Genomic DNA, 16,340 nt, shown 5'->3' on the forward strand with positions numbered 1-16,340 from the left:
CTTGGAAAGGCTTTTAGTGAGTGTAAAGGGATTTGTTCCCGTGTGAAGGCTCTTGGTGAGCATTAAGGGATTTGTTCCCTTGTGTTGTAAACGCTTCTTTGCTGGTGAAGGAGGTTATAGTGGATTGTGGAAACCTTGGGTGTGACTCAAGGCGTGAACGTAGGTAAGGGGTCGAACCACGTTAAATAACGATGTTAAGTTTTTCTTCCCTACACTCTTTAATTTATATCCTGTGCATGTTTTATGTTTTATATACTGTGATATAATAATTTGCTTCTTTCCAAGATTTTATATTTTGTAGAGAGAAGCGAAAATACGCCAAAGAGTCTATTCACCCCCCCCCCCTTTTTCTTGTGCATGTTTTATGTTTTATATATTGTGATGTAATAATTTGCTTCTTGCCAAGATTTTATATTTTGTAGAGAAAAGTGAAACCCCCCCCCCCCCCCTCTTTTAGACACGACTCTAGGACAAACAATATGTATGCTTAACCACTCTTCATCCCCTTTTGAAATTCTTACTTGGTAGTATCTTGGATGCAAGTCCAACTTGGTGAACCACTGCATCTCCAAGTTGCTTGAACAAATATGCAACTAATGAAATAAGATATTCGTTTTTCACATAATCTTGCTAAGTGCTCTATGGTCAATGCATTAGTGACCCATTACTCTTCCTTTGAAAGATAATAATTGTATTATAGGCTTTTGGTGGTTGGATGTAGCCCCATCTTGTAGCTCTTTGAGTTGCATCTAGAGTTCCACCAAATCAAAAGGAGACATTCGATAATATACCATGTTAGAGGTCTTACGCCAAGTTTGAATTTGATGGTCGACCACCTTTTTTGGTCATAGCTTCTTCAGTAGCTCCATATGCATAACATCTTTGCACTCTCCAACGATATGTTGGATCTCCATAGATAGGATCTTTTTACCCTTTTAAGAGTTGCAGGGCGAAAAAGGGACTTGCTTTAATGGATGCTTCATGGGTGAAGGGTACTATGCTGGCACTTCCCCCCTTCAAGATACACATGGTTTTCACATATATGCAATCCTTCTTCTTGATCTCAAACACATTAACCTTGGCCTTGATGGCATTCGGAGTTGTAATAAACCCATTTTTCTCCTTCTTTTGATGACATTCTTCTTGAAATAAGGTAGAACGTTCCTCTCTGGGCACTCCGTGGCTTGATAGGGAAAATTTAAATGGAGTAAATAATTTCAAATAAATATTTTTTAGAATAGATTAAATACAGTGAAATTTTCAAAAGTGGAGATAATAGTTATTCCTCAGATCTCTCACAATTTCATTCTACATGTAATAACAAAGGAGTAAATATTCCCATAGTGAAATTTTAAAAGAGCCAGTCCTCATCTATTTCTTATTGTAAATTTATAATATATTCACTTTATAATTTATTTTATTATAACAACATACTTGTTACATAACTAATTGTAACAAGCCTATTATAACTAAGTGATTCTTGGGTATAAGCATTTCTCGAACCAAACATAACTTGAATTATCATAGTCTTACGCTCTCCTGAGAAACATAAAAATTATCATAAGATTAGAGGATTATTTATTTATTTATTTATTTATTTTGCAATATTACAATGGCTTAGTAGATTCCAGCACATTTCTTAGTTGATCTTAACCTATAATTTTCATGCTTTTCAATTTCCACAACATCACTTGAAAAAGTTGAAGAAATCAAAGATTTACTCATTTTTCATCCCCCTTTTTTTTTTTTTTTCAATAGGTGGATTAATCTTGAACAGATTCAGAATATGATGCTTATCCATGCATACTAATTGAAAATTCCAGCTGAGATTGATGAACTGGCTTCTGACAGAAATTGCCAGCCATTTTAATGTCTTTCTTTAGTCATACAAGCTCATCATATGATGCAGATATCGATATATAAGTATATTTATTCAATTACTTATACAAATTAAAGATGCCCACAGCAGCTCGTCCAAATTCAGGGACAAGTTACTCAAGAAAGATCTGAATTCTATCACCCGTTTGATCGTTAAAATCCAACAGAACCTTCCCTCCAGTTTCATCAGCTGCATCGTCCAACAATGCTTTGAGGTTTACACCCCCCAAAGCTGCGCACAGCAACAGTGACACTAATTTCTGTCAAATTTTCAAGAACTTAGGTCACAGACAGAAGCAAATTCATAAAATAGTGACACAATACCTGGAGCTATATTTTTTATCGCTTCCAAAAATCCCGCCTGTGAAAAATGAAAAAGAAATTATTGCTTTCCTCGAACAAAATTTGGTACGACATGAAATGCATAGATGAATTATATAGTGGAGACCACATATTGCAGAGATTGCAAATGGATTATGAAAGGAGTACTCATATATTTCGGAATAAAATTGAGCACAAGAACTAAGCAAAATGAGTGTTGCACAAGGCAATTGTCTGCAAATATATAAAAAAAAATTAAACCACTTTTAATTTTCAATGCAATCCAAATGCCATCCAGGTGTATTTGGCTTCTCCAACAGCTCCTCGTGTATTTCCAAGACTTAGCACCACAAAAAAGGTAAAAGCACTTTTCAAGGAAAATGACAAAAATATAAGTACAAATAAAGAAATAAATAATGACAAATCTGGATGATAAAATAGGAAAATACAAAAGGGTTAAATCTGGCAAGTGCTTCAAGGCCCAAAATGTCTACATAAAATGAGGGAAATGTTTAGGGGCACATATAATTGCATCTCATGTGAACAATGGCGTCTTCAAACAAGAATATGTTATTTAAGACTGCTAAGTGTATGATTGTAGATAGTTATGAGTCTTGTGACATGATATGACTACAGCCATTTTGACAATCCAATGGATGAGTTTATTGAAATTGATGTGGCACAATGAATTGGGGCAGCAGGTATATGTAGCAGTAACATTGCAATCAAAGATAAATATGGATCTATCTTCTATAATTTAATAGTAAATTATGGGTCAAAACATATAATATTCTCAATACTGAAATATTGGCATTGGCCACAGTTAGCAGATAATCCCTGTAGAGCTAAATTGCAGTTGGAAACAGGATTTTCATCAGAAATGCAGTGTAGGGACTCCGTCACTCAAGACGTTGAAGTATTTTTATTCTAATTTCAAAAGGCCTCTGTAAGAAATGGCTAAAGATCTTAGGTTTGCTACAGTCATTTTCTGGTCACTGTCATAAATTTCACCAAAGAAAAGAGGCAATGAAATGGGAAAACACAGAATCTTATGTGTTGTTTAGTTGTAGAAAACAGGTTTCATATTTTATTTTCAATTTTCAAATAATTATAAAATGCCACATTGTTTCTAATTTTCCAGTATTTGTACAAAAAAAAATCCAAAAATATTTTTTTCTTTTTATTGTTTCCCAAGTTCTCCATATAAATGTTGGAAATCCAGACAACAATGTGAAAATTTTGCAGTTCTTTGAAAAACAGGAAATTGAAATTAAAAATTATCTTATAGATTAAACAGCCCCTTAGCATTTCATTTAATTTCTCATAGTTCATTTGATTGTCTTCCAATGCTCAATCATGCAGTAATTGGATGACTAACCACCTAATCCTTGGGATAGCACTACAGTCTGTGATTTGGGGACCACAGAAATGCTTGCTGCTTGTGGAAAATGATTCTAAAAGAAATTTATAAACAAGTACTATAATTAATTCCCATCTCTGCGGAGCTCGTTTCTTCTATTCTATAAATGTTTCACGTTAAATAATAGCGGATTGAAGTTGGCAGGTTCATTCATCACCAAATATTGGAGATCAGCCACAACTTAAAGAGTATTCATTTGCAGATCATATTTCATTTTGGCATAGATTACCAACGAGCCATCGTTTATATATACATACGCGCACACACACACATACACAAAAGTTGTTTAAAACATTCTTGCAGTTCTGGGAGAAGCTTCATGGGATTGGAAAAAGCCCACAACCTCTTCTTTGGAAGAGATTAGAGACATGCAACTATCAACCCTGCCATATTAATGAAACCAGGTCCCATTTGGCCCCTGGGGCTTTTAAGCTGACAATGAGGAGCTTATTTTGAGTTACTGAACAGTGTACCACCCACACTTCGCGTGTCATTAAAAGAGCCACTGATAAGACTAAATAGAAACTTGTAACATATAATATTTAGAGTGACAGGCAAAAAAATTCACAAATTTTTGCAAAGGAATAAAAAAGTGAAATTTTTTATATGTGCAGTTTTTCAACTTTCTTTTTGGTTACAAGGGTTTCAACCTAGGATGTCCTATTTCCACCCCACAATCCAAACACTTGGCCCAGGTACTATCTATTATGTTTCATTTATGCAAACTTAGATTAAAAAAACTTGTGAGTTGACAAATTTATATTATGTCATTGTTTTAGTTAGTAGTGTGCTCCTTTGTGATGGGCATGACGTTTAGGATCAAGTCGAGATGGGTGACAAGCACAGAGAGGTGCAGAAAAGAGGAACAGAGAGAGGCATAGAATAACATGAAGAGTGGTCCTTCATGTTTTTAAAGAGTATCATGGGTTGTTGGAATATATTAATCTCTCTTTTTTTCTTTTCTTTTTTTTTTTTTTTAATTTTTATAAAAACAAAGATAAGATGGAGAACAGAGAAGTAACAACCTAGACGAGGACAGGCAGTCCAAAAAAAGAATTAACCAAGAAAACCCCTCTTTAAACCCTTTCCTCCATAGTTCACCAACAACAACAACAACAAAACCAAGCCTTAGTCCCACTAAGTGGGGTCGACTATATGAATCCTTTTCCACCGATTTATACAATCATGGACCATTTCTTTTGAAAGGTTCAAGAATATTAAATCCTTACTCACTATCTCCTCCCAAGTTATTTTAGGTCTACCCCTCCCCCTTCTACTGCCCCCCACAGTAACTAAGTCACTCTTCCTCACAAGTGCACTATGTGGCCTACATTGCAAGTGTCCATACCATTTGAGTCGTCCCTCCGTTATCTTATCTTCTATAGGAGCTACACCTAACTTACCACAAATTTATTCATTCCTTAATTTATCTTTCAATATTATACCACTCATCCATCTAAGCATTCTCATTTCAGCAACTTTTACTTTTTGGATATTATGTTTCTTCGTCACCTACATTCCGATCCATATAGCATAGCCAGTCTTATCGCTGTCCTATAAAACTTCCCTTTCAATTTTAAGGGTATTCTACGATCACATAACACACTTGAAGCACTTCTCCATTTTACCCAACCTGCTTTAACTCTATGCATTACATCATCTTCAATTTCTCCTTCATCTTGCATAATAGATCCAAGGTATCGAAATCTACAAATGCTATTTATTTCTTCATCATCAAGTTTAACTTTGTCTCCAATATTCCTCCTATCATTACTAAAATTACATTTCATATATTTTGTTTTATTTCTACTTATTCTAAAGCCTCTAGATTCCAAAGCTTCTCTCCATAATTCTAACTCAGCCTCTACTCCATCCCTAGTTTCATCAATCAATATAATATCATCTGCAAACAACATACACCATGGAACCTCCTTTTGAATACTCATAGTCAATTGGTCCATCACTAAAGCAAAAAGATAAGGACTCAAAGCAAATCCTTGATATACACCTATGGTAACTGGAAATTCTCTTGTTTCTCCATTTATAGTCCTTACACTAGTCATTACTCCATCGTACATATCCTTAATGACATCAGTATACCTACAACATACACCTTTTTTTTCTAAAACTCACTTCCCTAGGTATTCTATCATATGCTTTCTCAAGGTCAATAAATATCATATGCAAGTCCCTCTTCTTTTCCCTAAACTTTTCCATTAATCTTCTTAAAAGATAAATAGCTTCTGTGGTAGATCTCTCAGGCATAAAACCAAATTGATTTTCTGAGATATTCGTTTCTAACCTTAATCTTTGTTCAACTACCCTTTCCCATAGTTTCATCGTATGACTCATAAGTTTAATTCCACGATAGTTATTACAATTTTGAATATCTCATTTATTTTTGTATATAGGTATTAAAGTATTTTTCCTCCATTCTTCTGGCATTTTCTTAAATTTTACAATTGTATTAAATAAATTAGTTAACCATATAATTCTATTATCACCCAAGCATTTCCAAACTTCAATTGGGATGTTATTTGGTCCCATAGCTTTCCCATTTTTCATCTTTTTTAGTGCAAACTTAACTTCGTTAGCTCTAATTTTGCGAATAAATCTTATATTTTTAGTCTTTTCCTCATTTGACAATTCTAAGTTTAAGCCTTCTATTTGGTTTTCGTTAAACAACTTACTAAAGTAACTTCGCCATTTTCTTTAATATCTTCGTCCTTAACCAAGACAATATCATCCTCACTTTTTATACATTTTACATTTCCTATGTCCTTGCTCTTCCTTTCTCTAGCTTTAGCAAGTTTAAATATATCTCTTTCCCCTTCTTTTGTACCTAATCTATCATACAAACTATTAAAAGATCTATATTTAGCTTCACTAACGGCCCTTTTTGCTTCTTTTCTTATCTCTTTATATTTTTCAAAGTTATCTTTGTTTCTACATTTTTGCCATGTTTTATACCAAATTCTTTTTGTCTTCATGATTTTTCATACATCTTTATCCCACCACCAACTCTCTTTGCTATTCGAGAATCTTCCCTTTGATTCACCTAAAATCTCTTTTGCTATCTTTTTAATAGAGCTAGCTAATCTAATCCAAAGAGTATTTGTATCTATCCCATCCTCCATGGTCCAATCCTATCTTTGATCATTTTATCTTTAAATTTTATTATATTTTCTCCTTTTAGGTTCCACCATCTAGTTTTCCTACACTGGTTTATTTTATCCTTTTTTCTTCCATTTTCTAATACATATATCTAACACTAAGACTCTATGTTGCGTGGCTAGGTTTTCACCAAGAATAACTTTACAATCCTTGCATGATAAACGATCTACCCTCCGAACTAAAAAAAAAATCTATTTGACTTCTATTTTTTCCACTTTTAAAGGTTATTAAGTGTTCTCTCTTCTTAAAGCAAGTATTCATTATACTAAAATCATATGACATAGCAAAGTCTAAGATCATCTCCCCATACTCATTTTTTGTCTCCATATCCATATCCTCTATGTATCATCTCATAATTTTTATTATCTCTTCCAACGTGTCCATTTAGATCTCCTCCTAAAAATATTTTCTCAGTCCCTGGTATGCCTTGTATAATACTATCCATATCTTCCCAAAATTGTCTCTTAAGATTTTCTGCTAAGCCAACTTGAAGAGCATAAGCACTAATGATATTTAATATCTCTTGTCCTAATACCATCTTGATTTTTATAATTCTATCTCTTACTCTAGTTACATCCACAACACTATCTTTTAAGTTTTTTTTCTATAATAATGTATACTCCATTCTTATGTTTTTCTTTTCCAGTGTACCAAAATTTAAATCCTAATTTATCGATTTTTTTATCTTTCCACTTAGTTTCTTGAAGGCAAATTATATTAATTCTTCTTCTAATCATTGTATCAACAATTTCCATGTTTTTACCCGTAAGTGTCCCTATATTCCAAGTTGCTAATCTAATCCTAGTTTCCTGAACTAACGTCTTTACCTGCCCACATCCAGAATGATGCAGGAACCCTCGCATATTTGACACTGTACCCGGGTGCCGACATGGCGCGTCGCTTCGGGGCAACAACCTAACCCACCCTCACCCACTTTTCACTACACCCAGGTGGTTCAAGTGCAACACATCGCTCGTAGGGGACGCCCCCAGTAAATATTCGGTAAGGATTCATATCATAGTGATCTAACAAATTTTATGCTGGCTGTCAGCTACCTAACACAACCCTTTGCCTTACTTTTACCTCCATCAAGATGAACTTGTTACCTTCAGTCGTAAACCCATCTCATCCATCAATTATTGACCTTCTAAATCCTTCCTGGACATCTCCATAGGTGTAGGTAGAATTCCATCATTACACTATAGCTTATTTTCCATACCACCATCATCAAAAATAGGAATTCCCTGCAAACCTTCCACCAGAGATGGAGGCACACACGAAAAATCCCCAAGTAAATTAGAACGGTCGGAAACATATCTGTATTGTTCCCAAATTTCATCCAAAAGCAACCTCCCATCACAGTCAAACACACTAAGGAGTAAGGGCTCCACTATCATTATCCAAGAGATCCCCCTATTTTTTCTTCTACTTCCACTTGGTTTCCCCACTCTAATTGCAGCCCTATGAGCATTTGAATCTTTTACAGTGTGCAACTTTCCTTCTGAAGCTCTCCTTAAAACTTTGGCTCTGTTCTACGAGAAGACTCTCCCTTCTCAATTCTTTCCCTTATTTCTGCACCCACCTGAACTGCCTTACAAGCATACACCTTTTGTCCCCTAAACCTATTCGATTTACTCCCCATATAAAAAAAAAAAGAAAATCCCCCTGGAACCTTCGTTTTTCCCTCGAATTTTGTTCACACCAACTTCTAGGATCTTAATAATACCCCCTTATCAACAATCAACACTTTAGACTCACTTGTTTTTCTTTCCTCAGCACAAATTTGCTCTGACTCTACTTCCGCAAAGGTCTTAAATTTAGGTTTCAACTAAAATTTCGAAAGTGCAGTAATTTCGACTGAAATTTTGATTTCAATTTTAAAAAATAACAGAAATTAGTAGTAAAGCATGAAATTCTTTGTGAAACTTTAAAAATGGTTAACAAACATAATAATTTAAGTTTTAGAACTAATATATTACAAGTTAAATACATCTATGTTGTGTATGAGGTGGAAAAGTTGTAATATAGTATGTGTATCAAACATAGTTGTAAGATAATGTGCATTAAAGACATTCAGTTAATACAAATGAAATTCATAAATCATTTAAATATTATTTATTATGCAAATAATGATAGTTTAGACATGAATGGTTAAATAAAATGTTGTTGTAAGTTTATTTTTTCATATAATTTCAAAAGCACTAGTAATAATCTTTTGTTTTGATAAAAATAAATAAAATAAATTAAGAGAGAAATTTCACTTCACTCCTAAATTTCTCATTTGAATTCTAGGGAAATTTCATTGTGTAGCTAAAATTTTGATAAGTTTTACTAAATTTCGAGATTTCGATAAATTTTGGATGATTTGTTGAGGTTTTGACGGAAATTATGCAAGACGGAAATCAACTACCACTTCAATTTCGAGGGTGACGGAAATTGGAAATTTTGACGAAAATTTTGACAATTTCATGGAAATTTAAGATCATGATTCTGGCTTTCACAGGCTTTTGTCCTTCAAACTTAGCTAGACTAGAATCTATTCCCAGTGAAGAGAAGGTGGACCTGCACTTTCTCCATCACTAAACCAGGAGACGAGGTTAACTCGCTTGGGCGAAGTCAGCTTTTTACTTATAAAGATTAGGAATTCCTGGATTTATCATCAATTTCTTTAATGTTAGCTTTTCTTTTTTCAAAACATGAGTTTACCAGTCACCTCAAACCCAACTTTTACTTTTGGAAAGGAGAAGTGGAACAAATAAGTGGTAAGGGACAGCACACACTCACTTAAGAAGCATTAGGAGGCCTACTACTACAGCTTATTTCAAGTATTTAGGAAAAATGTTGTAAGAAAAATGGGTGTGGCTGACCAAGGAAGGCGACCACTCTTCTAAATTAACAAACTTAGGAAGCATCAGAAAGTTTACTGCTGATCAACCACAATGAACATTAGCTATGGCAAATTATCCAACATGAGAATAAGATAGGAATCAAAACACGAGTAGAACTGCTATATAAGGATTTTTCTTTTTTTTCCCGCTTTGAACATAAACACAAGTAGTATCAATAATGAAGAGGCCCCTAAAAAACAGCCAAGGCCACACCCACATCTGGGTCCTAACTAGTGTTTTTGTAGAAATCCCAAATATCTTGGAGTGATTTAGGGGATATTTATGTAGAGAATTGTCTATTATTAAGAGAGATTGTTTCCATATTTAGCATACCCAATTGAATTATAAGTATCATGTATTGGCTTGTACAAATTATTCAATTTCAAGAAATACAGAATACCTATTTTGATTTCATGGTATCAGAGCTAGGGTTTCTATAATCCTAGTTAACGATGGCAGAAGGAGCTGTCAACAGCAAAGGGTTTAGCACCTCTAAAGCTCTCGACAGCGAAACTGAAGCCACCTCCACCTTGAGTTCGAATGGACTAGACAGCTCGTCCTTCCCACTCTCAGTGGAGAGACTGAATGGAAAGAATTTCCGTGAATGGGCTCAGTCAATCAAACTCGTGATTAACGGCAAAGGAAAGTTAGGCTACCTTACCGGTGAGAGGAGAAAGCCCACCTCAACTGACACTGCAGCTCTACAGAAGTGGAAGTCCGAGAACTCCATGGTGACTGCATGGCTAGTGAACTCTATGAAACCTTCAATCGGCAAGGGCTATCTTTTCCTACCAACAGCGAAGGATGTCTAGGATGCTGTCCGAGAGACATACTTAGATGTTGAAAGCTACTCCCAAATCTTTGAGATCAAAACTCGGCTATGGCAGATGCGGCAAGGAGAAAGGGACGTCACTGACTACTATATGGAGATGATGAATCTCTAACAAGAACTCTACCTGAGCATTGAGGAAGAATGGGAATGCCCTGGAGACGGTACCCGATACAAGAAAATACTCGAGAATGAACGAGTCTTTGAATTTTGGCCGGACTCAACCGAGAGTTGGACGAGGTGCGAGGGAGGACTTTCGGCCGACGTCCTCTGCCTTCAACTTGGGAAGTCTTCTCAGAGGTGAGGCGAGAGGAGAACCGTTGCAAGGTGATGTTGAAGGAGCCGATCAAAAACAATGGGCCCAAGATGTCTACCCTCTTTTTAAGAACTCCTGCTGGGACAAGCCAAAAAATGCAGAAAGGAAGATCCTGGTGTGAACACTGCTGCAAGTCGGGCCACTCAAAAGATAATTGCTGGGAAATACATAGGAAACCCGTAGATTGGAAGCCGAGACAGAATCAAAAAAATCGTGGCTACCAAGCTACTATTCATAACCCAGCCGAGAAACCACAAGGTGAGAAAAATAACAATTCCACTTTAAGTGGCGCATTCAGTCCAGAACAGTTGGAGCAACTCTATAAAATGTTCTCTACCATTCAAGCATTGGGATAGTCTTCCACAAGTATTCCTTCTGGTTCTTTAGTCCACCGAGGTAATTTTTTGACAGTCTTAAATACCATCTCTTATTACAAATCACCATGGATAATTGATTTCGGTGCCTCTGATCATATGACTAATTCCTATCATTTGTTCTAATCCTATTCACCTTGTGTTGGAAATTTGAAAGTTAAAATTGCAGATGGATCACTCTCATTTGTTGCAAGCAAAGGGAGTACTAAAATCTCTGACTCTATAACTCTAGAATCTATCCTACACGTCCCTAGGTTGTCTTGCAACTTGTTATTCATTAGCCAATTGACAGAAGATTCCAATTGCTCTGCTAAATTCGTTTCCTCTCACTATGGTTTTCAGGACTTATCATCGGGGAAGACAATTGGCAGTGCCAAAGAGTGTGAGGGACTCTACTACTTTGAGGAGGCAAATATGAGTAAACAATGTCAAACAGCTATTTGTGATTCCGCATTTGTTTCTAAGGATGGTGAAATTTTGTTATGGCATTCTAGGATGGGTCATCCAAATTTTCAATAGTTACGACATTTATTTCCTTCTATTTGTTCAAATAAGACATCTTCAGATTTTCTGTGTGAGATTTGTGAACTTGCAAAACACCAACATAATTCCTTTCCAAAATCCACATACAAACCATCTAGACTTTTTACTATGATTCATAGTGATTTATGGGGGGGCCCACTCTTTCTTAATTGCACTCATACGAAATGGTTTGTTACTTTTATTGATGATCACACTCGTATTTGTTGGGTTTACCTGTTGAAAGATAAAACTGAAGTCCGTTCCATTTTTATCAATTTTCACTCCATGATTCAAACAAAATTCTAAAGTCACATTCAAATCTTGTGCACTAACAATGGTATAGAATATTTCAATAATATCTTGGAAAATTATCTTCAAGATCATCCATCAAAGTTCCTGTGTGGATGCTCCTCAACAAAATGGGGTTGCCGAACACAAGAATAGGCATATTCTTGAAGTAGCTCGGGCATTGATGTTCACTACAAATATGAAAAAATATTTTTGGAGTGATGCCATTTTAACAGCTACATATCTTATTAATAGAATGCCTAGTAAGGTTCTTTATTTTGCCACTCCTCTCCAAAAATTCCAAGAATGTTTTCCCACCTCTCGGCTTAACTCCAATCTCTCCCTAAAAATTTTTGTGTGTACTCCATTTGTACATGTTGATTCACAATAGGGATAAATTGGAATCTCGTGCCATTAAGTGTGTTTTTGTTGGTTACTCTCCTACTCAGAAAGGCTACAAATGTTATGATCTTGTCACAAAAAAAATTGTTTGTTAGCCTTGATGTCATGTTCTTTGAAAGCACTCCTTACTTCCAAAAGCCCTCTCTTTAGGGGGAGAATTGGAGTGGGGATCAGTTCTTTGATTTCTTTGTTGATGAATTTGTGCCATATACTAAGTCTATCAACAACACTACACCATTCCCTGATATGTCACTTAAACTCAGGGGGAGATGCAAACAAAAATAACAAGGAGATACTTGTTTGCTCAAGGAAGCCAAAAACAAAGAACAGGGAGAATCTCATATCTGAGGCACCAAGAGAGTTGGAACCGGTGATAGCTCCAAGCAACCATGAGTCCACGCCCAATCCCAATTAGGTAATAAATCCAAATGGCCATGAACTTCCTTCTAATAAGTCTGCTCCTGATGACATCAATTTACCCATTGCTCTCAGAAAACAAACTAGGTCATGTACTCTCTATCTCTAGTCAAAATACATGTCTTATAAAACTCTGTCTACAGGGTGTTGTGCTTTTATCTCTAACCTTGACAGGATAAAAATTCCAAAGAATATCCAAGAAACCTTGGAGATTCCTGAATGGAGGGAAGCCATCATGGTGGAAATGCGAGCCCTGGAAAAGAATGGAACTTGGGATGTTATGAATTTACCGAAAGGGAAGAAGCTAGTAAGCTGTAAATGGGTCTTCACAGTGAAGTATAGAGCTGATGGGACAATTGAATGGTATAAAGTCCGTCTTGTTGCAAAAGGGTTTACACAGACCTATGGCATTAGTCACACATAGACATTTGCACCAGTGGCAAAATTGAATACAGTTCGGGTTCTCCTGTCCTTGGCAACCAACTTGAATTGGCCACTTTAGCAACTCGATATTAAGAATGCATTTCTAAATGGCGAGTTAGAGGTCTACATGACGATACCACCAGGTTTCAGTAAGAAAGGTGAAGAAAGCATAGTATATAAACTCAAGAAGTCCCTATATGGACTCAAGCAATCTCCTAGAGCATGGTTCGACAGATTTGCGATGGTGATAAAGAACCAAGGATATCGACAAGGAATCAGATCACACTACGTTTTTCCAACAATCTGAAAGTGGGAAGAAAACAATTCTGATAGTGTATGTTGATGATATAATCCTAACTGGAGATGATACAGTGGAGATGGAAAGATTGAAGAAAGTCCTAGCTGCTGAGTTTGAAGTTAAAGATTTGGGACGAATGCGGTACTTCTTGGGAATGGAAGTTGTTAGATCAAAAAAGGGTATCAGTGTCTCTCAGCGAAAGTATATCCTTGACCTCCTAACTGAAACTAACCTACTTGGATGCAAACCTAGTGAAACCCCCATTGAAGCAGTAAAGAGAGTTGAATACTACGGAATATCGGTTGAAAAGGAAAGGTATCAGAGATTGGTTGGTAAATTAATCCATCTATCACACACCAGACCCAACATCGCATTTGCAGTAAGTGTGGTAAGCCAACACATGCATTCACCAAAGAAGACTCACCTAGAGGTTGTGTACAAGATTCTCAAGTATCTCAAGGGTTCTCCGGGTAAAGGACTCTTCTTCAAAAAGTGTGAAAGCAAGGAAGTAGAAGTTTTCACAGATGCTGATTGGGCAGAATCAACAGAATATAGAAGGTCTACCACTGGGTATTGCACCTTTGTATGGGAAAATTTGGTGACTTGGAGGAGTAAAAAACAAAATGTAGTGGCTTGAAGTAGTGCTAAAGCCGAGTTCAGGGCAGTTGCACAAGGGATATGTGAAGAGTTGTGGTTACGAAAACTTTGGGAAGAACTACAGATCACAGTGAAGTTCCCTATCAAACTCTACTATGATAACAAAGCAGCCATCGATATCTCTCTCAATCTAGTTCAACATGACAGGACTACGCATGTAGAAGTGAATAGACACTTTATCAAGGAAAAGGTTGAAGAGGGAAACATTTGTATGACTTATATTCCTACAAAGGAACAAACAGCAGACATCTTTACCAAAGGGTTAACCTGACAGAGTTTTGATGATTTCATCTGCAATGATCCAACTTGAGGGGGTGTAGAAATCCTAAGTATCTTGGAGTGATTTAGGGGATATTTATGTAGAGAATTGTCTATTATTAAGAGAGATTATTTTAGGAGATTTTTTTCATATTTAGCATACCCAATTGTATTATAAGTATCATGTATTGTCTTGTACAAATTATTCAATTTCAAGAAATACAGAATACCTATTCTGATTTCAGTTTTAAAGAGCCTCCCATAAATATTATAATGTTACCACTACCACTACCACTACCACTCCCACTACTCACCCCCTTTCTCTTTTGTCAACAGAATAGTTCAAGTTGCATGAGCATACTACCAATTTGTTGGCTAACAAGGTAACACTAGATAAGACTTGTAAGAAAGAGAGGCATATACAATCTAAAAAACTATAAAAGGAAATAAAAACTTGCCTAATCTCTTTAAAAGGCTCAAGTGCCCTATACCGCGATTCTGTTTAGTTAGAAGGCGCCCATGGTTTGAAAAGAGGTTTAAATTAGGACGAAGGAGTAAAGCATCGGGCCTAGAGTTTTCTCAAATGCTTATGAAGATTGTATAGATATTTTATTAGAGAGTTTTTTTCAGTTTTAATTTGTATATATATTTTATTAGACAATTTTGTCAGAGTTTTGAAGGTGTTACCAACAAATAAAATAATGATCATTTTAAGGGCATCTGACCCATCGATCCAGCAATTGTCTTTTCTTTTTTCTTTTTTCCAAAATTCTATAACTAATGTTATTCAAGTCCTTTCCGGGGCTTGGCTAATACATAAGGCAAAAGGTTGTGCCCTTAATTTCCACCCTCCTCAAGGTATAGGTACGAGATTTGAAGCCCTAATTGACAAGATACTCTGTTAGGATACGACTTTACCTAAATTATAAGCTGTTAGGTTATGGGCTAACAATGTACATCAAGCTTCAACACTTCCCAGCACGTGCAGCCCAACAGCACACGGAGAGACAAACAATCAGTAAATAATACCCATTATTGAGAATGCAATAATATTTTAAACACCACAAAATAAACGCAAGCAACAAGACTAGAAATGAGGACCTCCTGATAACTAGCTTTAAGACCACGTTAGATTGCCATTTTACCTAAAAGCTTGAGCTGTTAGGTTGTGGGCTAACAATGCATATCAAGCTTCAACACTCTCAAATGGTTCTTTCTTGTAGATTAGAGTAACTTCTTCAAGGTACAATTACTCAAGCTCGACAAGGCTTTGATTTGAGTAGTGTTGACAATGGATGTAACAGCAAGAACTAAGAATCAAATTAAGAAAGTTATCCTCAAAGTTGAAAACTGAAAAAAGTATATGATCATGTAAAATACATCCCCTCACTCTTTTTTTTTTTTGGTTTTTTTTGGTTGTTTTTTTATTTTTCCTTCTAAATCGTCTTAGAATGAAAGGTCCTAGGTTGGATTGGGATTGAGCCATTAAATCATAGGTTGTTGATTATCTACAAATCCTCGATTGGTCCTATTGGAACCGGGGGAGTCCTAATGGGCAGGCTTGAAATACATGGGTGAGCACCAACTTGAACAAAAAGCTTGGAGTGAATGGCATTTCCATCCAATGTGGGAAAACTTTCTATATATACATACACACATACATATACATATACATACATATATTTACACACAAACATATATGCATACATACATATATACATACATGCATGCATATATATATCTCCCCAAAGTGTGGTGTGTGCTGTGAAATTTTGAAAATTTCTCAATAGTTGCATCACTTCATAAGCCTTCTCAACATATTTTACTTTTTTGCTCCATATCTTGATTTTGATAAATAATATGCCTTAGAGATAA

At 35.8% G+C, this 16,340-nt stretch overlaps 1 protein-coding gene across 2 annotated transcripts in view; it reads right to left on the reverse strand.

Annotated features, from left to right (window-relative positions):
• Window positions 1-1,829: 1,829 nt before the first annotated feature.
• The window catches only part of LOC131152287 (uncharacterized), an 86,126-nt gene continuing 71,615 nt past the window's right edge, over window positions 1,830-16,340 (reverse strand). Inside the window, exons 7-8 of one of the 2 annotated variants that reach the window (XM_058104097.1) lie at window positions 2,203-2,239; window positions 1,830-2,110 (exon numbers count right to left, since the gene is read on the reverse strand). In XM_058104097.1, the coding sequence (XP_057960080.1) occupies window positions 1,992-2,110; window positions 2,203-2,239 (156 nt within the window). In that variant the 3' untranslated portion in view covers window positions 1,830-1,991. The remainder of the gene's footprint in view (window positions 2,111-2,202; window positions 2,240-16,340) is intronic. The other variant, XM_058104098.1, reaches the window with a different exon arrangement.

This window comes from Malania oleifera, chromosome 3 (assembly GCF_029873635.1).
Source record: "Malania oleifera isolate guangnan ecotype guangnan chromosome 3, ASM2987363v1, whole genome shotgun sequence".
Lineage (NCBI taxonomy): Eukaryota > Viridiplantae > Streptophyta > Magnoliopsida > Santalales > Ximeniaceae > Malania > Malania oleifera.